We start from the raw sequence: 25,680 nt of genomic DNA on the forward strand, positions 1-25,680 counted from the left end.
ATAAGCCACTAAGCCTGGGCAGGCAGGTGCTAGCCTTGGTGCTTCCCTGCCTGCGGGGTCATCGGTGAAAGGCGCTCTTTTTACACCTATGGGAACTGGGAACTGGTGAAGACAGCAACTCAACCAGTGACTTCTGTAGGATGCTTTTCACTCTGTACTGGAAGGCAACCCAAACTCGTGCATTCAGCTGATGAACAGATAGGATAGGTAAGGGACTGGAGTCCCTTACATTTGATCCATCTGTTTCCATCCTTATCTACTGGAAGCTGGTTTTGAAGTATGCATGAGGATGGTGATGATTAGGAATGATAAAGAAACTACTTGGTCCTGGGCACATTACATACATTACCTTATCTAACCATCACAGCACCTCTCCAGGCACAGGAGATGATGCAACTCAGAAGGGTGATTTGGCCTAAGCAATGTATCTGATTGGACGTTAGCGCCAGACTTTACACTGATTAACTACAAAACGCGTTTGCACTGAACACTGCCTAAGAACAGTCAGGTCATGATGTCTGATCCAAATCAGGCTTGTCTGGCATTATTTCATCCCCAGAGTTTTCCACCACTCCAGGCTGGCCGTTCTGGGTACTGGACGGTTGCCCCAGCTACACTCCCTGCTGCTGCGGGCGGCGCTGCCCACGACTATTTGTACAGATCAGCATCTGCTGCTGTGGGACACGTGGTCCGATTACAGCCAGATGTGGGCTTGCTGGGCCAAAGAAATCTGTAGCTATGCTGTTAGTAACTAGCACGTGGCTCATTGAGCTTAGTTACAGAGTCCACGCCGAGAGGCAAACTTTATTAGAGCTTGTTGCAAAACAATATTTCGTCAAGGGAGAGAATATTAATATGCCCCTATGGCTTCTTTCTCCCTCTTTAGGGACTTGCATCTCATATTTTTAGTTTCCTTTGATTGGAATCTCTGTTGATCAGGACACCATTAAGTAAACACCTCGCATGCTGCACGTTAACATTTTTGGCCTGTTTCTAGAGTCAGGTAATTAGGCGCAAAGCTCCCTTGTTAATAATTTCTCATGTTCCACTCTAAAGAAAACATTTCCCCACTGACTAAACTGCAGAGCAGCGTAACTGGCCCCAACAAATCCACCAGCGCTGCAAAGACACCGATTATTAAACGTGCCCTACTCGGCATAACACAGGCACTGTTTCCAGATTTCAGCCAATATCCTCTCGAAACAGCAGCAAGCACCCACATGTTCTGAGAACACCCCTTGAGTGAAACCGCTGTAGACTTGGGGGGGGGGGGATGCAGGGGAACTGTTGTTTTGGCTTGAAGATTTTACACGTGTGAGAACAACACAAGTGGAAACTGTGCCAGGACCTTGGAACTGCGCCCACGCGAAAGGGCAGCCCTGGAGGCTTCCCCATGTCTGGTTTTGGAACCAGGCAGGCGCAGAGGGAGTGTTTAAAGCCCTCCTCTAGACAAGTGCGTGACTAAGCATCTGCAAAGCTTAGAGACCGCATAGCTGGGCCAGGGCTGTATGCACAGGTTGCAGCCTAGCACAGATGGAGGGCTGTGTGCAGTCTGAATTAGATTAGAGCATAATCCTCACTGCTTACCAGAATTTTCCATGTGCTCAACTCTCTGCCAGACTCACAGCACCAAGTTCCCAACACTGTTCCCTGCTCCCCTCCCCACACGACTGGCTTCCCAACCCTGAGTCATCCCAGTGGACCTCGGGGGATGGTTCCAGGTGACCGTGGAGGCCAAGCCCCGCTTCCAAAGCCCAGCAGGTTCTGCGGGAGGGGGCGGGCACACCGGAGACTGCGCTCTCCTCCCCTGTCTGTCCTTGCTTTTTTCTTGTTTTCTGTGCGCCATCATCCGGCCTGTTGGTGTCGCTCATGGAACCGGTACTGCTTCCCCCCTCAGGGAGCACGCCAGGCTACCAGGGCCCGGGAGAAGGGGACGAGAACATCTCCAGGAAGCCCGGCAGCGTGCTGAAGACCCTGGACCCCATCCTCATCACCATCATCGCCATGAGCGCGCTGGGCGTCCTCCTGGGCGCCGTCTGCGGCGTCATGCTGTACTGCGCCTGCTGGCACAACGGCATGTCCGAAAGAAACCTGTCGGCCCTGGAGAACTATAACTTTGAACTCGTGGACGGTGTGAAGTTGAAAAAGGACAAACTGAACACACAGAGTACTTATTCGGAGGCATGAAGGCAGGCGGCGACGGAAAGGCGAGCCGGAGAATCGACGCGGAAGGACGGGGGACGTGCGCGGGCTGGGGGACTTCTTTTACTGTCCAGGCTGGAAAGGGCGTCGCTGACGCCGAGCCAGGCTTTTCTCAGGAGCTTCGATGAGTGTCGCCGACAGACATGAGCAAGTTAGCTGTGTGAACACTCGGAATCATGTACAGTCAGCTTCTTTCTCTTGGTTTCCTTGGAATAATCAGATGCTGGTGTTGAGACCAAGTATGATGGACTTAATAATTCATGTCCACTCCCCACTCCACTTCCCTCTCCTTTTCCTTTTTATGGCTTCTTTTTGGAAACTGTGCAAAATCCAAGATGCTGGCACCAAGTGTACTAACTTAGCGGGGCCCTTTTTGACAGACATGCTACCTGTTGCCCAGTGCCCAGAATCTATTAGAATGGCCACATTTCAGTGGACTCCTGCAGCTGTCCTTGTGTATACTTGCCGCGTTGTGCTTAGGCAAAGAAGGGTTAGGTTGTTTTCATTTAAAAGTACTGTCGCCTCAGTACTGGTGTAGTGTGTCAGCTCTGTTTACGAAGCAATACCGTCAAATTTTCTTGATGTTTTCCAGTGTTGTACTAAACCTCGTGCTTGTGAACTCCATACAGAAAACTGTGCCATCACCAAACACTGCTGGCAACTGGGTGTGCTGCCGACAACCGAAATGAAAAACTCTGGCACCGGCTTCTCTGTGTCCTCTCAAGTGCCTTTTTGTTTGTACTGGTTCTCGTTGTGTTACATTAACGACCCACTCTGTTTCTCGCTGGTGAAAGCCCTTCTCTTTAATCAAACCCTGGTGGCCCACTGACTAAAAAGAAAGTATATTTTAGTGTGAGATGTCCACCCCGGGAAGTCAAGGGCTCCGAAGATGTGGCAACGTGGCTTAATTGTTCTGCTTTTTCCGTAGTTCAAGTTCATTTCTCTTGATCCTTTTGTATAAAGCTGCAATATCCTCTCTTGTCCTTTCATATGGAATGTATTTTCAAATGTAAACTCTTTCTCTTCCTCTCCTATCGCTCTGTCTTTTTACTCTCTCTTAGAACTTAAGCATTTGCCATTGTCCAGAAAAGAAACTTGCAGCTTTAACCTGCTGGTCATGGCAAAAGATTTTACTAGACTTTATGTTTAAAAATAAATAAATAAGGGAAATTCCTAACTTTGCCCTCCAAAGTATAACTTTGGTTTTCTTGTTAACTGGTTAAAGTGACAGTATCTTTTTTCCTCCAGCCGTTGTCTGTGCTTTGCTAATCACTGGCTGTCTCTACTAATCAAAATGACCATTGAGAGAAATGTTTGAGTTTCATGGAAGTAGTGATAAATTGAGCAAAGGAATAATATCAATTGGCTTTCAAGTGAGACCTGAAGGAAAGACTGAATAAAATCTTCCAAATGCCCCACAAGAGCATTCTTATTTCGTTATTGAGTCAGACAAGGGAAGCAAAAAGGAAGAACAGTTAATTTAACAAAGAAACTATAAATCCAGATGCCTAGCTGGTATTTTAAGATAAGAGGGGGGTAAATGAGCAAAGTCAAACCAAATGTTCTTGAAAGTCTGTGCAGTGGCAACCGTGAAAATACAAAATCTTGAATGAATGCTTCTAGAAATATTTCCAGCAGCTCACAAAGAAAAGAAAAACCCTTCCTTGGGGCTGGCAAGACATAAATCTCTAACAGCACAGCAATGTAAAATATCTTATCAAGGCAGCAGTAGCCCAAAGAAGCCTTGGTAGTTTTTGGTGTTCTTGTGTCATGCTGTGATGTCCATGATAATATTTAGATATTCTTTCCTGCCTTTATTGCTCTAGGGCTCACTCAAATACATTTGTAGGAATCACATTTGCATTAGAGACAGGACAGTCCATTCATCTTGATTTGATTGGATTGAGAATGCCTTTTCCTTCCAGGAAAATATTGATCACCAGGAAGGAAAAATAGTTTTTTGTCCCCAGAGGCATTGCTATAATCATACTCAGACTAAAGAATTAACTAAAGCTTGATTTTTCTGAAAGCAACAGACTTAAAATTGTCCTCCACCAAGGAAAAATGATACTGCAACTTTACATTTTAAAGTATCTTGCACTGATAAATATATTTAAAAAATTATATGTTTATAAAGTTATTAATTTGTAAAGGCAGTGTTACAAAATGTTCAGTTTATATTGTTTTAGATTGTTTCGTAATTTTTAAAGGTGTAAAATAACATATTTTTTCTTTATTGAAATCTATAAAACTTTCTGTAGTAAAATGTTTTCATTTTACTGGTATATTATTGCTTCATGTTTTGTACCATCATAAAATTTTGTGCAGATTTTTTTTACAGAATTTTTATTTTCTATGACAATATGACACTTGTAAATTGTTTCAAAATGAACAGCAAAGCCTTAACTTTAAATGACATTTGTATTCTCAGACACTGAGTAGCATAAAAAACACATAGAACTGAACTGTAACTTAAATTCCAAACTATGACTACTACATTCCAAAGAAACAGTTGAATTAAACATTTTCACAAAATATCCCAAACCTGATGGCTTTTATTATATTAGATTTGTTGTTGTTAAATAACTTGGCATTATGCTAGCATCAAATAACTTTCCAGATTTTTTTTTAAGTTCTCTGTTAAAAATAGCACCCTACTAAGGATAAGAGATTAAGAAGAGATTCCCTGAAAACAGAGCATGAATCCAAATTGGACAGTGCAAGATAAGGTGTACAGAATTCACCCTCACACAGGAATCATTTTCATCCTCAAATCTGCATCAAGGGTTCCATAGTCCATTAGGTAACTTTTAAAAATAGCATTTGCAAATATCTGTTGGTAAGTTTTGTTCTTGTGAAAAATAGGTAATAAATCTGGGATCGTGTTTATGAAACTATTGAGCATGGCATTGACAGTGGCCATTTGGTAGTTTTAAGAGAAGTTCTATACCATTTGGGGTCAAATAATAAGAATGACGACAACAACAGGCCAGCAGAGGTCTTCAGCCAAAGCATGCTGCATAGTATGTAATTTAAAACACACATTTAGAGAGTTTATCAAAATAAAATTGGCCTACTCAAACCCCCATTATCTGCAGAACAACAAGTCTTTCTCTCTTTCCTTCCAAGTGTGGGAAAACTTAATCCTGAAAACCTGGGCACTCCTTGAGGAGTGGCTGCTCTGGACAGCTCTTCTCCCTGAATCAATATTTCTTCCTCTTCCTGCTATTCTCTGAATATTTATGTCTTTTCATTTCTTCCAAGATTTAACCAAGAATGGAAATTTTTCCCAGTTGCGTGGATTCTTAGGTCTATCTACTCAGAAAATGGAGTCAGAGAAAATGGAGACAGAGCCAAGTAATCACCCTCCTGAAATTAAAGTCCACATGTGCTCATGGGTGCCTCTAGAAAACATGATGACCAGCAAGGAGTCTGTTGGGGTGAATCCAGGGATACCCTCCGAAAACTGATCAAACGGCCATGGACTCATACCATCTCTGTTTCATTTTCTGAGAAGACGCTTTTCACTCTAATCTCTAGTTAGCTGCTAAACAAGGAATTCTTACGGGATTTATTGAGCTAAACCACTGTGCAGCACTTCTCAAATTCAGAAATTCAACATGACATGAGGATGGAAACACTTACCCAAAAATGTGAGAAGTATTTCTTGTTCTACGCACTCACTTTCCCGCTAACTTATTAATTGCCACTTGGGCTGAATTGCACTATATCTTTGTGCAAATCAAATAGATTCTGTAACATTCCATGAGGTTTCTGCTTCCCAATGGTAATTACAGCTATCTGTGTGGAATTAAAAAGTAGTTCTGTCAAAAACCAGCTCTATTTCCCTAAAGTATATCTACTAAATTACCTTAAGCACAATTTCAGCTTGGGGGTTGAAATACCTGAGTGGAAAGGAGCTTCTAAGGGAGTTGAACTTAGCCCCAAGAAACGTGGAGAGAGCAGAACAGCTGTTTGTCTGGGTTTTTTTAATGTTCTAAAGAAATAGTGTAAGATGATACAAATGGGAACATGACATTGTCACATACATAAAGTTATTAGTCAGCAATAAAGTTTCTATGAACTGATCCTACCATTTAGGAAGAGAAAGAATAAACTCTGCTTTGCAGAAATCTATGGTGATCCCATTGTACCTCTTTTTTTTTTTTTTTTTTTAATTTACTTCTTCCGGCCTTCCCCTCCACCTTTATTGTTTGCACTCACTGTCTGCTCTCTGTGTCCATTTGTTGTGCGCATCTCTGTGTCTGCTCGTCTTCTCTCTAGGAGGCACGGGGAACCGAACCCAGGGCCTCCCACATGAGACAGAGGCACTCAATTGCTTGAGCCATCTCCACTCCCTGCTTTGTTGTGTCTCTCACTGTGTTTCCTCTTTGTGTCCCTTTGTTGCATCATCCTGTTGAGTCACCTCGGTACACCAGCCCGTCCAGTCACCTCGCTGTCTTGCTCATCTTCTCTAGGAGGCATCGGAAACCCAACCCAGGACCTCCCATCTGGTTGGGCGGGCACTCAAATGCTTGAGCCACATCCACCTCCGCCTTTGTACCTCTTTTATTGAAAGCATTAGCTGTTTGCACAGCAGCTCTGGGAGGTAAGTTCATTATTCCACTTTCTAAATGAGGAATCTGAAGTCCAAGAGGTAAAGTGACTAGCCCAGGTCTTAATCTGGTCTCCTCTCCCCTTCTCTCACTACCACCACTGCACAGCCCTGCATTATCTTGCAGGTACTCAGGCAGGACCTTGGGATGCAAAAGTGTGGCCTGAGAGCCACCGCCACCAGGAGCCTGGAAATGCAGGCACGGCCCACGAGCTTGCTGGATCCCCAGATGACTTGTATTCATGTTCAAGTTTTGAAACACATCAACAGATTTGCGTCTGTTAAGGTCACTGCAATTCCTCAGCACATAGATGAGTCCCTAGCACAGGGTAGATGCTAAATAAAGATTTGTGGTATAAAGGGGCCGTGGTGAGCAGCTGGAGCGAGAGAACCTCTGTGGAAATAGGAAATCAGGAAATGACATTGGGAGTAGGTTTAACCTACCAGAATTCTTCTGGAGTAAGAACTTGGAGAGAGAGGACATCAGCGTTTTATCTTAATAAAAGAAATTTCGTTCACACCCTGCTTGTTCTGGAATTCCTCTTAAACAGGATGCCCCCTCCTCTATTACTTATCTTTCTCATAGAGACAAGTGATTCTCACCTAAATTTCTCTGTCTTATCTCTGTCTTCTATCTATCTAGCCAATGCAAAATCCTCACCACACAGGATTTATTAAGTGTTAAATCATCCATTGTGTCATAGGAGCCCCTCTTCCAGCAACTGAGGGAGGATAAACTTTCCAGATACCTTACTGAAAATAGCACATAAGTTTAAATCTCTAGGATGACAATATTAAGAATAAATTTGGGGTAAATGGATATGGCTCAACCAACTGGGCTCCTATCTACCATATAGGAGATCCAGGATTCAATGCCCAGGGTCTCTTGGTGAGGGCAGGCTGGCCCACACTGCGAGCTGGCCCATGCAGAGTACCAGTCCATGCTGGAATGCCGCCCCATGCAGGAGTGCCCACCTGTGTGGGAATGCTGCTCAGCATAGGAAAGCCACCCTGCACAGGAGTGCAGGCCAACACTGAGAGCTGGCGCAGCAAATAATGCAGCAAGAGACAGAGGAGAGAAAATAAGAAGATGTAGCAGAACAGGGAGTTGGGGTGGTGCAAGAGATTAATTGCCTCTCTCCCACTCTGGAAGGTCCCAGCATCAGTTCCCAGAGCCACCTAATGAGAATAAAAGCAGACACAGAAGAACACATAGTGAATGGACACAGAGAGCAGACAATGAGAGAAACAGGGAAGGTGTGGAAATAAATAAAAAATAATCTTTAAAAAAAAAAGATAAAAAATTAAAAAGAAAAAAGAATAAATTTGGGAACACATTTGGTCCACTCATAGGATCAGTTAAGGAAGGTAGCAGATATCTTCCTAGGTGGTATTATTTGATCATTACTGAAAGGTCTCCAAAAATATAGCTTTGACCCTGCTTCTGATACAAAAAGATGACTTAAGCATAAATCAGTATTTTCCTATTTCTCAAGATTTCACCTTATATTAAAAAAATGATACTTTTCAAATAATAAAGTTGTAAGCAGGCTAAAAAAACAAAACAAGAACTACAACAGATTAGATATTTTAAAGAAACACAAGAAGATAGAATACAAGTAAGATAGACTACGGGTCTTTTGAGTTAAATTGGTGAATTAAGACTTCATCACAGGGCGGCGGACTTGGCCCAGTGGTTAGGGCATCCGTCTACCACATGGGAGGTCCGCGGTTCAAACCCCGGGCCTCCTTGACCCGTGTGGAGCTGGCCCATGTGCAGTGCTGATGCACGCAAGGAGTGCCCTTCCATGCAGGGGTGTCCCCGTGTAGGGGAGCCCCACACACAAGGAGTGCACCCTGTAAGGAGAGCCGCCCAGTGCGAAAAAAAGTGCAGCCTGCCCAGGAATGGTGCCGCACACATGGAGAGCTGATACAAGATGATGCAACAAAAAGAAACACAGATTCCCATGCTGCTGACAACAACAGAAGTGGATAAAGAAGAAGACGCAGCAAATAGACACAGAGAACAGACAACCAAGGTGGGGGGGGAGGGGAGATAAATAAATAAATAAATAAATCTTTAAAAAAAAAAAAAAAGGCTTCATTACATAGGTGCAATGGAGAAAAATTAAGCAAAGAGGGGGATAAGGACTGCCAGAAAGGGGTTTACAAATGGAAGAACAGAAAATAGAGAAAAACAGTATTTTTTAAAAAACTACATCACAAACTTTCTCCTATGAAAATTAAGTTAAAATAGTAAAACCAGCAAAAATAATCAAAAACAACTAAAAAAGGGAAGGACTATAACCTAGCTAAAATAAACTTTAAAACCTAAGACCAAAGAAACAGAGAACTAGAGCAGGATGGGGATGGGCAGCACAGCCAGGAGCTCACCTGCCTCTACCTTCAAGAAGAAAGATAGGCTGGGGTCTCAAAGGCACCCCAAGAATTCTCACTAACAGTGTGGTAGTGATTGGAGGCTAAATATCCCCCCAGAAAGGCATATTCTTAAACTTAATCCATTCCTGTGGGTGTGTACCCATTCTAAGTAGGACATTCTGAGGAGGCTACTTCAGTTAATGTGTGACCTGCCTCCTTCAGGATGAGTCTTTATCTTCTTACTGGAGTCTTTTACAATTTGAATGAAAAAGGAGAGAGAGATAAAGTCATGGAAGCAAGAAGCTGAAAGCAACAAAACCTAGAAAAGAAGAAAGAGACTGGCGGACACCACCACGTGCCTTGCCAAGTAGCAGAGGAACCAAGGATTACCAGCAGCCATTCTTCAGGAAGAAAGTATCACCATGATGATGTCTTTTTTTTTTTTTAAGATTTATTTTATTTATTTCTCTCCCCTTCCCCCCCATTGTATGTTCTCTGTTGTCCATTCATTGTGTGTTCTTCTGTGTTTGCTTGCATTCTTGTCATGCAGCACCAGAAAGCTGTGTCTCTTTTTTGTTGTGTAATCTTGCTGCGTCAGCTCTCCATGTGTGTGGTGCCACTCCTGGGCGGGTTGCACATTTTTTGTGCAGGGCGGCTTTCCTTGCAGGGTGCACTCCTTGTGTGTGGGGTACCTCTACACAGGGGACACCTCTGCATGGCACAGTACTCCTTGTGCACGGGTCAACCCACCGCATGGGTCAGGAGGCCCTGGGTGCTGAACCCTGGACCTCCTATATGGTAGACAGATGCTCTATCAATTGAGCCAATCTGCTTCCCTTGATTATGTCTTGATTTGGACATTTTTCTCAACCACAAAACTATAAGCTGGTTAATTCCCCTTGTTAAGTCAACTCATTTCATGGTGAAACTAAAGCAAGCCCCATACCTGGAGTTAGGCAAACTGAAAGGCTGCCTCATCCTTTTCCTTTTCCTTTTCTGACTGAGAAAAAGTAGAAAACTAGTGGGAAGAAGTTGATGGGATGGAGGTCCAGAGAAACATGGAGCTAACTCTCTGCATTGGGAAACCATCTGAAGTCCAAGGGTACCCCCACCCTGGGAATGAGCTACATCCCACCATTAGGTGGAGGAAAACCTGGTAATGTAGAGCTACTGATTTTCCAATTTCTTCCTTTTATAACAGAACCTCCACTGCACACATGACTCCCCAGAATTAAGACTGTATTTCCAACCTATCTTGCTGCTAAGTCTGGCCATGTGACCATGTCCTAGTCAATCATATGTAAGGAGAAATGATGTTTGAAAACTCAGGTTCATATCATAAAAGAAAGACCATACTCTTTCCATCCTCTTTCCCCCAGGAATGTGGCTTGAATGTGAAAGTTTGGGTAGGAGATGAGCTGCCATTTTGATGAAGATAAAACTTGACAGACTACCTGATAGAATCATTCTGGATCCCTGACACCACAGCACCATTGCCATGTCAACTTGGACTGCTTACATTTAGTCATGTAAGAGAAATATAAACTTCTACATGGTTTAGATCACTGCTATTCTGGCCTCTGTAGATCTAAACCATCATCACTTGTAATACCTGATTAGAGATCTAACTTGGGATATTTAACAAAATCATAGCCTAGAGAACCAAGCCCGGATATTCTAACAAAGACTACACACAGACCAAGAGAGTCTTATCTCCTCCCTTTCTCATTTTCTCACACCTAATGGGAAAAGAGTCAAGAATTACTCACTATATATCAGAGGAAAGAGAATAACCAGGCAGAGTGGTCCAAGCATGAACAAGATGAAAAGAAGCACCCTGGCACTAAGCAATCAACAGCAAAATGCAAAAACATTATGGAAAAAAATAAATAAGATAGAAGAAACACAAATCAAGAAATAACAGTGATTTACTAACTATAAATACTACCTAGAGAATATAAAGACCAAAAGCTCATAATTAGATAAAATAACTATATATGGCAAAAATAGGACCTGCAGACTTAAGAAGACAAATTGAGGGATGAAATAGCTTAAAACATAGCAAATAACTCAAGAACAAGTAAAATACTGCTGAAAATAGAATTACTGACATAAGAGGAAATCATTGAGATAATTATGATAACCACAGGTGAAAAAGAAAGCTATTCAAGCTTTTGATTAACAAAAATATAGATTAAAGAAGCAACCCAACATAAAGATATTTTGTGCTCCTAAGTTAGCGACCCCAACTAAAGGAACAGAAGATGTACTGAGAGATATAACACAAGACAATTTTCTTGAAATAAAGATGATACTGAATCAGCTGATTGAAACAAATACTGTGATTCAGGAAAATGTGATATAGAATAATAAGCACTGAACTATATCTTAGTTAAACTTTTGAATTACAAGAATACTAAAACAATGTTTCAGGCATTCAAAGAATAAAAACAAATTACTAGGAAATAAGGACAAATAATTAGTCTTGTCTATCTTCTTCGGAGCAATATACAAGTTTCCATTCAAAACAAAAGCATAAACCCACAAAGTTTTCAGAGAAAGAAAGTGTAACACCACCAAAAAAAATATGCCAGGATGTTATTGAAAAAGACACAAAGAAACACTGGGAGTGCAGTTCCTATGAAGTGCTATTGAAAGAACTGCTTGACAATCAAATCCACACAATTTAGAAATGAATCAAAAATAAGGAAGTTGTGAATGGAAAAAGTGTTAAAAGGATGAATTCTAAGTTATACTGGGAATTAAAGTTACACTACAGACTGTGAATGTTATAAATTTGGATAATGAAAACAATTATCTAAAAAATATATATCAGGATATAAGGAGAGTGAGGTGACAGAAACTAAGATTGTATTCATCTTTCCAATGCCCTCTTCTTTCAGAGCAAGGAATCAGTATATATTGTTTTAAATTAAAATACTTCTTTTGTTTTTTAACAACTCTAACTCCTAAAATTTTTGCTAATCTTTGTTGAACATAAAATGATCTTTTAGAAACTGACATTGCTAATAATTTTGGTTGTATATAACAATTTGCCATTTTGGCCATTCTTAAGTGTACAATTTAGTGGCATTAATTACTGTTACAATGTCGCACTGCCATTATCACTGTTTTAGTTTGCTAGAGGTGCTATGACAAATGGCACAATATAGTTGGCTTAAGCAACAGAAATTGATTGTCTCGTGGTTTTGGAGGCTGGAAGTCCAAAATCAAGCTGTGCTTTTAACAGAACCTGCAGTGTCCTGGTGCTGACCTGTTACATTTCTTGGGGCTCCTTGGTTTACATCTCATCCTCCAACCACGGTGATTTGTCTCCTTGGTCTCTTCTCATGGCTTTCTCTGACTTCTGACTTCTACTGGCTGATTGTGTGGCAATTACCCCAGCCTGATAAGGACACTGTTCATATGCATTATGTCCCACCCTGATTCAATTTCCCCTCATCCTAATGAGATCTTTGAAGACCCTATGCACAAATGACCTCACGCCTTAACAAATAATAACATCTTCCAAGGTTCTACTTACAAAGGTGTTCATACCCACAGGTCCAGGGCTTAAGACTTCAACATGTCTTTGTACATGACTCAATCCTCAACACCTACCTTCCATAACTAAAGCTTTTCATCACTTGAAATAGAAACTCTTTACCCTTTAAAGCAAACACTTCCCATTTCTCCTTCCCCACACCCCTGGTAGCCTCTAATCTACTTTCTGAACCTGTGAATTTGCTTATACTAGGCATTTCATATAGGTGGAATCATGCAGTATTTGTTCTTTTGTGTGTGGTTTATTTCACTTAGCATAATGTTTTCCAGGTTCACCCCTATAGCATGTATCAGAACTTTATTCCTTTTTATGGCTGATCAGCATTCCATTGTATGAATCGACCATATTTTCTTTATCCATTCATCTGTCGATGGACACTTGGGTGTTTCCACCTTTTGGCTATTGTGAATAATGCCACTATGAACATTGGTATACACTTGTCTGTTTAAGTGCCTGCATTCAATTCTTTGTGGTATATACATAGAGTGGTATTGCTAAGTCATATGATAATTCTACATTAAACTTCTTAGAAAATGTCAAACTGTATTCCACAGTGGCTGGACCATTTTACATTCCTTCAAAAATGCATGAGGATTCCAATTTCTCCACATCCTTACTAACACTTGTTATTTTCAGTTGTTTTAATAATAGCCATTCTGGTGGGTGTAAAGTAATATCTCATTGTGGTTTTGATTTGCATTTCCCTAATGTCTATTGATGTTGAGTATCCTTTCATGTGCTTGTGGCCATTTGTATATTATCTTTGGAGAAATGTCTATTCAAGTCCTTTGTCCATTTTTAAATCAGGTTGTTTTTCATTTTGTTGTTGAGTTGTATGATTACTTTATATACTCTGAATTTAGTTCCTTATCAAATACATCATTTACAATTTTTCCCCATTCTGTCAGTTGTCTTTTAACTTTCTTGATAACACTTTTCATTTTTATGAAGTCCAGTTTATCCATTTTTTTCTTTTGTTGCTTATGTATTTGCTGTAATACCTAAGAATCCATTGCTTAATACAAGGTCCTGGAGAGTTTCCCCTATATTTTCTTCTAAGAGTTTTATGATTTTAGCTCATCTATTTAGGTCATTTAGCACCATTTATTGAAGACAGGATTCTTCCCCTATTGAATGGACTTGTCAGCCTTGTCAAAATTCAATGGGGGGAAACAGATGTGGCTCAAGTGTTAGGGCTTCTGCCTACCACATGGGAGGACCCGGTTTTGATCCCTGGCGCCTCCTGATAAAAAAGAAGAGAAAGCATGCCTGCGTGGTGAGCCAGTGCCCGCATGGTGAGCAAAAGTGCATTTGTGGCTAGCTGAGTGCCTGCATGAGTGCCCACATGGCAAGCCAAGTGCCTGTACAAGTGCCTGCACAGCGAGCTGAGTGCCCGTGCGGTGAGCCAGTACCCACGCAAGTGAGTCATGCAGCAACATGATGGCGCAACAAAAGAGAGACAACAGGGAGAGTCAAGATGAAGCGCAGCAGAGACCAGGAACTGAGGTGGCGAAGCTGACAGGGAACCTCTCTCCACATCAGCAGTCCCCAGGATCGAATCCCAGTGAATCCTAGAGGAGAAAAAATGAGAAGGAAAGACAAAAAAGAGAAGTAGATACAGAAGACCACACAGTGAATGGACACAGACAGCAAAAATAGCAGGGTGGGGAAAGGGGGATGGGAAGGGAGAAAATAAATTCGAAAAATAAATCCTAAAAAAAAATTTTTTTTCAAAGGGCCCTAGATAATATAGGTTTATTCTGGACACTCCAGTGTATTCCATTACTTTGTATATCTGTTGTATGCCAGTACCACACTGTTTTGATTGCTGTAGCTTTGTAATAAGTTTGGAAGTGTGTTCTTCCTTTTCAAGATTATTTTGACAATTCGGGGTCCCTTTCCATGTCATATGAATTTGATGATTGGCCTTTCTATTTATGCAAAAATGACTGCTGGAATTAAGATCAAGTTTGAATTGATTCTACACATCACTTTGGGTAGTACTGACATCTTTACAATAATATGTCTTCCAGCACATGAACATAGGATGTCTTTCCATTTATTTAGGTGGTGGTGTTTTCCTTAAATTTCTTTCAAAAGTTTGGTAGTTTTTCAGTGTACAAGTCTTTCATATCTGTGGTTAAGTTTATTCATAGACATTTTATTCTTTTAGTCACTACTGTAAATAGAATTGTTTTCTTGATTTCCTTTTTGGATTGTTCGTTGCTGGTGTATAGAAACACAACTTATTTTGCTGCATTGATCTTATACCCTGCAATTTTGCTAAATTTGTTTGTTTGCTCCAAGAGCAGCTTTCTTTTTGATTCTTTGGGATTGTATGTGTATAAGATCATGTCAATCATGAATAGAAATAGTTTTACTTTGTCCTTTTCAATTTGGATACATTTTTTTCCCCCTGATTGCTCTGGCTAGAACTTTCAGCACAATGTTGAATAGCAGTCATGAAAGCAGGTGTCCTTGTATTGTACCTGATCTTCTTGGGAAAGTTTTCAGTCTTTTGCATTGACTATGAGGTTTTCTGTGCTGATTCAGTAATTTTCCGTAATTCAAGTGTTTTTCCTTAATTCAAATTAATTTTCACTAAAACTGCATCTATAATAAATCTCATTTATGAAAAAATATTTCTATTTATCAATCTATATTATACCTTTAATGTTCCAATAGTAAGAATACTGATGACAATTATTTTCTTACCTGTAATTGTCCGTATTTTAAAAAATTACAATAATAAAAGAAACTAATATTAGTGATGGAAAAACAGGTGTGCCAAGGTAATTGATTGAATAGTAACTTGTGCTTGTTTTATATAGATTTTCCTTTTTCCCTAATTTTAAACAAGCAGCCAGCCTTGTAATTCATTGCCTTCAGCATTTTTGTTAGATGAAAAGCAGCTGAAGTGAACTTTGTAAAAACATAAAGCCCCTTAAAAATTACCATTAAGTGTCTCAGAGTGAGTCAGGTGAGAGAAAGCATTTTGGGGGAGGAGGGGCAAGGAAAGATGGAATTGAAATTATTCTAGACTGGAAAGGGAAGACAAGTCTCTGGTTCTGTACACTCTCATGGCAGTCCCTAAAACGGGAGTTTGTATCCTATTCCCTTGGAACCCCCAGCCTGCCTGATGTCTCTCACACCCTCTGACAGTTTGAAGCTTTTGTGAATTCCAGAAAAGATCATGCTGTCAGAACTCATCCATTCCTGTGGGTGTTGGATCCATTGATTGAATTGGATTCAGTTAGGGGATCTTTCAATTAGGTCATTTTTATTACATCGCTTTAGGGCCTTTGATTGGACTACATGAGTGAGGCTGGGTCTCGGCCCACTTGCTTGAGTCTTATATAAGCGGACACACAAAGAGACAGCTGCCATTTGCACCTGCTATGTGAGAGAAAGGACTTTGGGTTGCCTACTGCTGCAGAAAGACAGAGAAACCCGAGATGCTGAGAGAGAGGCCGGAGGCTGGAATCAGGGGAGCAGCCCGAAGTGAGGAGAAGGGCCAGACAAGCCATATACCTGATGGCCCACAGCTGAGCTCTGGGAGAAAGGGAGCCTGGAGGCTGCCATCTTGCCTTGCCATGGGGCAGGAGTCCAGGATTGCCAGAAGCTGACTTTTGGTGAGACAATCTCTGGTGATGGCTTGATGTGGACATTTTAACAAACATGGAATTGTAAGCTTAATATATTCCCAGTATAAAAAAAAACTCATTTCTGGTATATTGCTCCCAGCAGCTTTCACAAAGTAAAACAGACCCTTAGGGTGGGATCATGAGAGACCTTTTTTTTTTTTAAAGATTTATTTTTTATTTATTTCTCTCCCCTTGCCCGTCCCCTCTTCCCCAATTGTCTGCTCTCTGTGTCCATTTGCTGTGTGTTCTTCTGTGTCTGCTTGTGTCAGTGGCACACGGAATCTGTGCCTTGTTTTGTTGCACCATCTTGCTGTGTCAGCTCTCCGTACGTGCAGCACCACTCCTAGGCAGGCTGAACTTCTTTTGCGCTGGGCAGCTCTCCTTACGGGGTACACTCCTTGCGCATGGGGCTCCCTTATGCAGGGGCACCCCTGCATGGCACGTCACTCCTTGTGTGCATCAGCACTGCACATGGGCCCGCTCATCACATGGGTCAGGAGGCCCTGGGTTTGAACCTCGGACCTCCCATGTGGTAGGCGGACGCCCTATCTGTTGGGCCAAATCCACTTCTCGAGAGATCTTTTTATTAAAAATAAATAAATCAAATTAATATCTCCTACTTTCTAACTAACTAAATATGTGTGTGTGTGTATATATATAATTTACATTATTATAAGTTTACGTTCCACATGCCCACTCTCCTCCTTAAGGTACTTATACTGTATTACTAAGAAGATAAAGGATTAGCTACTTAGAAACACTGGTACTAATTGGTTTATTCTATTATCAGAGTTTTACCAACTATCCCTGAAGGATAGCATAGTTCTTAGAGATGAAGCCTCAAGGCAAGGAAACATTCTAGAGAGGGAGCAGGCCCAGTGCAGGGTGTGTTCTCAGGAAGAGGAAACAGCTATTTTCTCTTTCTCCAGCTCTCACTGGAGGAAGGGAGCTTGGTTACCTAGAGAAAGTACTAACAAGGGGGAAAGGGCTCCACCAGCAGGGAGGTAGGAAAACCAAAAACATATTGCCTATATACCTATTTCCAAAATAGTTCTCAGTAGAAGTGTGTATCTTTCCAAACAATAAATTGTCAGTCCACATGGATTAAAGAGTGAATCAAAATATTGTAACTGCCTGGCACAAAGTACAAGCTCAGTGTGCTAGGAAATGAATGGCTAAAAATGGCATAATCCAGGGAACAGACGTGGACTCAACTGATAGAGCATCCGCCTACCCTATAGAAGGTCCAGATTTCGATTCCAGGGCCTCCTGGCCCCTGTGGTGAGCTGGCCCATGCACAGTGCTGCAGTTCTCAAGGACTGCCATGCCACGCAGGGGCGTCCCCCACATAGGGGGGCCCCCACATGCAAGGAGTGCACCCCGCAAGGAGAGCCGCCCCCACGCAAAAAAGTGCGACCCGCCAGGAGTGGTGCCACACACATGGAGAGCTGACACAGCAAGATGACGCCACAAAAAGAGACACAGGTTCCCAGTGCCGCTGAGAATGCAAGTGGACACAGAAGAACACACAGCGAATGGACACAAGAAAGCAGACAATGGTGGGGTGGGGAAGAGAAATAAATAAAATATTTTTTTTAAAAAAATGGCGTAATCCATAAAGTATAAGGTGCCGTGATTTGGGGGCTAGATGATGACACTTCCCTGGACAGTGCTATTGACCTGTATCAATCACATGAAAGGAACAATTACTGACAAAAATGCCCAAATGCTAATGGCCTCAACAGCACCTCTGTTCTAGAAACCACCCTAAAAGAACCTCACGTTCGACAGCAGAGGCTTGCAAACAGAGGCCAGAATTAAGGGGCCTGCCTCCAGCCTCTCATCCTCTACCTGACCGCCCAGAAACCCAACAATCTCCTCCCACCAGTTCACTTGAGCCAGTGTGGCTGGCAGACACTTTTGGCTCTCTGACAGGTCAAATGAGGCTTCTTGCCAGGCAAGCTCACTCCGTTGCCTCACCTGGCAGCATTTTGGACTCTTAAGGTCATCTTGAAAAATGGTATTATTTTTCCCGCTACTTGACAATGTTACTCCGTGATGTCGTTCTGATTTATAATTTCCTGTTGCAAGGTCCTCCATTTGCCCGCCTTTTAGCCTATGGGAATATGTAATAGGCAAAGCACTTTGCAGTTAAGCCCCTTCAAAAAAAAAAGAGCTTTTTAAACGCAAAGATTAGTCCTAGGTTCAATTTTTCCATCATGCTCAGAATTCCCTTTTCATTCACTGAGAGCCCCGGGCGGAGAAGTGCAATCCCTGAGCTGTGCCAACACTCAATGTCTGCTTACCTTGGGAAGCAGCCAGCCATTCCTCAGACCCGGGGGAACGCAGGGGATGGCAAGAGTGTTACTAAAATACAGCTCCACAGATAGACATCTGCAAGCACAAAGTGTTCTTATTATGAAATCGCACGGGAAAGGGCACCTCCTGGCGCAGAACAGCCTATTTGTCATGCTGCGTTGCCGTCACTTGAGACTCTTATCCCAAGCTCCAGAGAGCATGTTCTGCAAGGCACATGTCAAGCACTGCCATTAAGCCCCTCTCACCATTCTTGGGGGGAAGTTGGGCAGAAACCATAAGTGAAAAAAGCTTCACACACATTGATCTATTACTTAAATGAACTAGAGTGCTCTTAGATCTTAAATTCAAGAGATTCCGTTTCACTTCGGAAATAAACAAAAGATTGTTCAACGAGGTAAAACAAAGCAAAATGTTAATATTTGTCCAGTAACACTTCAGTCAATTCTCTCCCCTAATTAGCAATGGGTATTTTGATTGCTCTGTGTTGTTAAATGTTATTTATGAACTCATATGGTTCTATTTAAGCAATGGAGATCATTTTTTTTGTAGAAACTTTTCATTAACTCTTCATATCTCCTGCTAACTTGTAAACAAAGACTATTTTGAATCAATATATGCATATTTCCTCACACAAAAAGAAGGTAGAAACCAGAAATACATCAAGGAACAGTAATATAAGCTTGTACTTTGCTTTTTTTTTCTGATAAATAATATTCTGGATACTGTTTAGTATAGAGGAGAAGAACAATGGATTTTACCAAAGGAGACTGGGTATTTGTCCACTTCTTTCCTTTCTTTCTTTTTTCCTGCCTTCCTGCCTTCCTATCTTCCACAAATATGCATGAAGCACCTACTATGCAATATACTATGTGATAGAAAAAGTTTTAAAAGATTCAGTTTACACCCTCCAATGGTTTGTAGATTTGTAGGGGAAATATGAATGACAGAATGATGAAGAAGAAATTTCATGGGCTTTGAAATCTAGCAGCCCAAAATTTAAACACCAGTTTCCTTTTTTACTCACTGTGTAATTTTGTCCAAGTTACTTAGTTTTGCTGAGCCTCAGTTTACTCCTCTAAGAAAATAAAGGTAAAACTATCCAACTCAAAGATTGGTTGTGAAGACTAAATTGGTAATATGTCTAAAACACCTAGAAAATTGTACAATTTTTTTCTTAGGAAAAAAAAATAACACTAGGCTTGAAGTCAAAAGAGTAGGGGATAAGTTTTGATGCTCCCACAGATGTGACACTGAGCCAGTTACTTACCTCTCCAAGTCCCATGATGCCTCTCAAGTGAGGGCAGGGGTGAACTAGCTGATCTTGAAAATCTCTACAACTGACTTTCATCTATTTCAATGGAGAGACACTTGAGGTGTGGGGCAATGAATTACATAGGTTGCTTTAGAAAAAAATAATTTGGCAAAAGTAATTTGATAGGGAGGCATGTAAAGTTAGGAGGAAAGACAAAGGGGTCTGTCAGGGGAAAAGTGAGGAGGATCTGAACTGGTGACCATGGGAATAAAGAGAATAGGTGTGGGGGACATGGTGGAGGTGAAGAGGAAAGAATGCGGCAACAATGGAGATGCGAAAGAGATGAAGATGATCTTTATTTTCTAGCTTGACTGGCTGAAAGTACGGCTCTGCCAGCCATTCTAAAATGAGGGTCAAAGGGGGAGCTAATTGAGGGGGGTGGGGGAGAAACAATGTCACTCTGAAACAAAACGAGCTTGAGGTAATAAGAAAACATTCTTTCAGTCCATTCTCCATTCCTTTAAAAATGTGAGTTGAATCATCAATCTCCTGCTTTCAAATACTCACAATGTCCCATGGCCTTTAGCATAAAACCTGGTCCTCTTTCCATGGAATGGTGCATTATTTCATTAAAGGTCCTCAAGGAGCCACATCTCCTGCTCTCCATGCCCTTTTGCATTCCCCTCCCACATTGACTCTGGGCTTAGCCGGACAACTAGCAAGCAGGGGCTTGATAAGCATGGACATGGGGGACTGTCCTCTTGGAAGCCAGTCACCATACTGTAAAGAAGCTCCATCAAGACTAATGAATGCCGGGAGGTTGTGAGCAGAGGGAACCTAGAAGATAAGAGCCCACCTTGGACCTTACAGCACCAAGTGAGCTCCCAGATAAACGCAGCCACATTATCTCAGTCACCCACCATGGAGAAGAGGAACTGGCCAGCTGACTCAGGCAACCTATTAAATTGTGAGAAATAAAAGACCATTCTTGTTTTAAGCCACTATGTTTGGGATAGTTCTATTACACAGCAATAGATGCCTGAAACATATGGTCCAAAAGGTACTGCATGATTTGATGCTTCATAGATAAAATAATACAGCTATAATAAGTTAATAATAAGAGGTTTGTCCCTATTTTTAGCTTCACCTCATTCTCACTGAGGTCCAGCTACATAGACCTTTCAATCAAACTCTTTCATTCCTTAAAAGCAGTATATATTCTTTTTTTCTTTGAAAGCTCTCTTTAGTGGGTCCTGTTGTGGCCCCACATCACACTTATTAGGATATTTAATGATATAATTTATTTGGGTACCTCTTTATTGTCCATCTCTGAGCCATGAGAGCAGGACTCATGTCTGTTTTGTCCTTTACTACATCCCAGGCCCTAGCACTTAGTAGGTCTTCCAAAGTCTTACTGGAATGCATAAGCCAAGTAATGTCCAACAGGCAATGGGGATGTTGATCTGGAGCTCAGGAAAGAGGTCGATGTGGAGAAATCTTGGATCTGTCTTTGTGGGCATGTACCAGAGCGGAATCGGCAGTGGGTGGCATCACTGGAAGCAGGGGGCTGCGGAAATTGCTGGAGCTGCTATGACAAATATCACACAAGGTGCTGGCTTACACAATAAGAATTTAATTGACTCATGGTTTCAGAGGCTAAAAGTCCAGAACCAAGGTGTTGGCAAAGCCATGCGCTCTTGCTGAAGTCTGCGGGTTCTGGTGCTGACTCGCCACCATCCTTGGGGTTCCTTGGCTTCCGCTTCTGGTTCCTGTCCCATGGTGATCCCATGGTGGCTCCTTCTGATGGCTTTCTCAACTAACTCTGAATTTCTTCGGTTTGTAAAGGACTTTAAGGCCCAACAGTTCAGTGGAACCACACCAAAATAGGAGCTTAGAAGATCCTATTGCAAATGAGTTCATGCCTTAACTGTTAACACATCTTCAAATGGTCTTATTTGCAAACCGGTTTACACCCACAAGAATGCAGATTAAGATTAAGAATTTGTCTTTTCCTGGGGCACATGACTCAATCTACCATATAACAGGCCGCAGGGAAGCAGCAAGCTGAGATGGGAGGTGCAATGAGCTCTGACAGCTGATGACAAGGACTAGCCTCAGGGCAGGGTTGAAAAACAGGAATCCAGTTCGAGCAGGAAAATAAAAACAGAACCAGTGTCAGCCAAATTCCCACCCTTAAGGTGTCTTCTTTCCTTAAGTATCTCATTAACAATAGCTCCAAAAACCCCATCCCACATACAGTGGAATTTCCAGCCCTCCAACATTGCGCCCAAGTCTCTCTGAGAGGCCTCTCCCTGCCATTCTGCATCTGTCGGCTTCTCCGTCTCACTGGAGTCTCATCTCCTGTCCCAGGGCCTTCTCTCCACATCACACTCCACCCACCTAAATAGGCAGTGCAGCAGCTTCCCAGTCAATTCCCCCAAGTAACCATGCACATAGGCAATTGTTTCGGCAGAGTCTTGCTGAAAGTTTTGGAGAAATGTACGTATTAGTTGGGGATGGGGTAGAGAGCTGGCAGAGAAGTTATTAAAAGTCACATCGTACCAAACAAGTTAAAATGAAATTGTATATTATCCAACCCCTCCAAGTCCCTACAAAGCTATGGTTGGAGAAAAGGGGGGCACTCACTGGAACATGGAGACTGATTGCAAGCAGAAAGTTTATTGGGAAGCTCTCCCAATGGAGGGGGTCTGAAGAATAGACTTCAGCTCCCCTGCCAGCATGGTGGGGGTCTGAAGAGAGACTTCAGCCCCCTTCTAGAAAGGGGGAATTTGAATTTATACAGTACATTTTTAGGCTGGGAAATGATAGAGTGGGAGGGGGTTGAGGGTCTGAGTTAGGTGCAGGGGCCAATAGGAAGCCCTACAAGTGAAGATTTTCCCTGAAATGGCTAGGGAGTTATGTTTTCTTGGAATGCTGGAGGAGCAGGTTTCCTTTGATCTGCAGGGCATGAAGGTCTCTATCTCCCCTCACTCCCGTTTCCATGTGGTTTCTTTGTTCAACTTTTGGGGAAGTGCCGGGCTTTCAGACACATAAGTTTATGGTGGGCCTTGTCTTTTCTCAATGCATGTCAGAGGGAACTGAGTCACAGCTTGTTAATTATTGCAAACCTAGAAAGAGAGAACTTCTAAGAGCTATTTCCTGCACTGGGAACTTCTCAACAGATAGCTCTTATCAGAAAGCCCCCAACCCCACTGCCTTGGGTTGAATCATACCCCCAACAAAGACACATTCAAGTCCTAACCTCAGGTCCTGTGGTTGGGGACTCTTTTAGAAGTTGGATCTTTGAGATCCTGTTGGGATGAAGCCAAACTGAAACAGGGCAGGTCTTAATCCAGTATGACTGTAGTCCTTACAAGCAAAGGGAATTTGGACACAGAAACAGAAAGCCAGGGGCAGATCAAGGGGCCTGAGGGCCAAGTGTCAGAAGCAGAGATTGATTAGCAGGGAGCCACCAACAGGATGCTACAGACTTCAGAGAAAACATGGCCTGCGGATGCCTTGATTTGCACCTTCTTGCCTCCAAACTGTGAGCCAAGAAATTCCTGATGTTAAAGCCAACCAGTGTTCATTGTGTGTCATAGCAGCCCTGGCCAACTAAGACTTACACAACACCCCCTTCTACCCTACTGCTGAAGTATTTAGGAACATTCTCCCTTCCTCCTTGTTTTTCCCTGCTTTGCTCCTTCCTCACTCCAACCCCCTAATAACTGCTGTTATTTATTTTGGATTGATAATATTAATATTACTGCTATTTGTTAAGAGCTTCTTATGCGACTGGAGCTATTTTAAACAATGAACATGCACATATTATTTAACCCTTAAAATGACACTATGAATTAGGTATTACTATCATCATCATCATCATCACCATTTACAAAGTATGAAACTGAATCACAAGGAGGTGAAATCATGTGCCAAAGGTGGCATGGCAAGTGAGTGGTGGAGCTGAGTAGTCTGCCTTGGCAGCTCAGACTGTATGCCTCCCCTCACCAGCTGTACAGGAGACCCTTGCTCCCTCTTTCCCTGGCCTTCCCAGCCCTACACTAAAAACCCATCCATCTGGGGGGACTTAGCAGTACAGATTTCTTTCTCTTGTCCTAGCCTAACCCCATGGGCAGGCCATCCTCACGCCTAAGGCAAGGCAGAGTTTCTGGTCTTTGGTCTCTTCCTTGTGGCTCTTCCCAGGAGGGAGTGGTATTATGCAATCCCTGCTTTCCCTGGGTCAAAGGATCTGGACTGGCTCCATCCAGAGGCTTCCTGGCGTGTGCTCCAAATCCAGGGTCAGGCAAACAACTACCAAGATGCAAGAGAGCAGTGATAGCGCCTTGGTGTCCCCTCCAACAAGAGCTGCAGTTGAACTATCATATCACCCCTTTCAATCTCAATGTCAGTAAATTGATTAAAACTGATTCATAGCCAAGGCATTCATTCATTTTTGCTTGAAAATATGCCAAATCTAGAATTTAACGTTAAAGGACGTAACCTGTATGAGTGTCTTTCACCACCAGGGAAGGAAGCGATGGATTCATTTGGAAAATTAAAAAAAAAAAAAAAAAAATCCTATTAAGGTCCATGACAGTCACTTTTCAAGATATGACCTTACATTTTTTGTGGATTTTGTTTATTTTTCAAACTCATTTCCAAACACCTCTGTGTGGGTGCTATATCCTTTCTTGACAGAGAAAGCACAGAGGTAATAATCACCTGACCAGGTGGCCCAAAACACTAGGGGTTAAGGCAGCAGTGAAACACAGCTCCTACCCAAGAAAGAGGACCTCTGAAATTCACAACCATTTGCTTTAACCCCTTTTGCACAAGACCCTTTTTCATGAACTAATTTTTCCCATTTCTGCACAGTTTTGGGTGGAATTATTAGGAAGGATACAGAATGAGGTGGAGAACAAGAAGATTTCAGAAGCGACCAGGAGGAAAATTCAGGATCCATGTAATATTAAATCATGGAGAGGTGACCCTGCAAATTCCCAGAATCCTAAGAGGCTTCACATTTCATTAGCTCTTAGAAAAACATATCAGCATCCAGTGCCACCCCAGTGGAACTGAAAAGTGGTCCCTTTTTGTTGAGGAACAATGCATTTTATTTATTAAGTGCCAATGTGTCTGCCTGCTGTTCTAGTATGTAAGGATAGAAATACCTCGGTAGGGCCACTACTATCTGCTCAGGAGCATGTCGAGGGGAAGGGGAGAAGTGGTCTTCAGTGATGTAGCAGGGCCTCTCACTTTCTCGTTCAAAGGTGCCCAGACAAACAGCTGGTGGCCATCTCATTCCACACTTGAAGGAAGGGAGGACAAAGTGTTGCAGTGGGAACCCAGTCACAGCTGACTGAAGAAGTGGAATGACTGAAGAAGAGAAACTGGAGAGAAGGGCTCTCCCCCAAGAGACATCTAAGCAATATCGCTTGTTTTAAGACACTTCTATTAAAAGGCTAATGGATTTGGGAAATGCTATATACAGCTATATCTCTCCTGAAGAATCGCAGTGTGCCTTAGCATGTTCAATTAATTAATCCAATAATTGAAATATAATTAAGTGATTTTATTAGAATTAATTAATTTAAATAAATTAATCGCAGAACTACCCAAACTGACTGGCAAATTTTTTGTGTTCAATACTTTTGAGACTATCCCGTTCTGAGGTATAGTTAGATATTAATAGATTAAAAAA

The 25,680-nt window shown here is 42.1% G+C and overlaps 1 protein-coding gene across 11 annotated transcripts in view; it reads left to right on the forward strand.

Moving 5' to 3' along the window:
• The window catches only part of NRP1 (neuropilin 1), a 162,470-nt gene extending 136,994 nt beyond the window's left edge, over positions 1 to 25,476 (forward strand). For 9 of the 11 annotated variants that reach the window (XM_058297698.2, XM_058297697.1, XM_071215438.1 and 6 more), the window contains one exon: positions 1,898 to 4,739. In XM_058297698.2, coding sequence (XP_058153681.1) covers positions 1,898 to 2,187 — 290 coding nt within the window. In that variant the 3' untranslated portion in view covers positions 2,188 to 4,739. Of the gene's footprint in view, positions 1 to 1,897; positions 4,740 to 6,680; positions 6,812 to 25,249 lie in introns of those variants that run through there. The other 2 variants (XM_058297700.2, XM_004476153.4) reach the window with 2 other exon arrangements.
• Positions 25,477 to 25,680: the final 204 nt, after the last annotated feature.

The sequence above is a fragment of the Dasypus novemcinctus genome, chromosome 5 (assembly GCF_030445035.2).
Source record: "Dasypus novemcinctus isolate mDasNov1 chromosome 5, mDasNov1.1.hap2, whole genome shotgun sequence".
Lineage (NCBI taxonomy): Eukaryota > Metazoa > Chordata > Mammalia > Cingulata > Dasypodidae > Dasypus > Dasypus novemcinctus.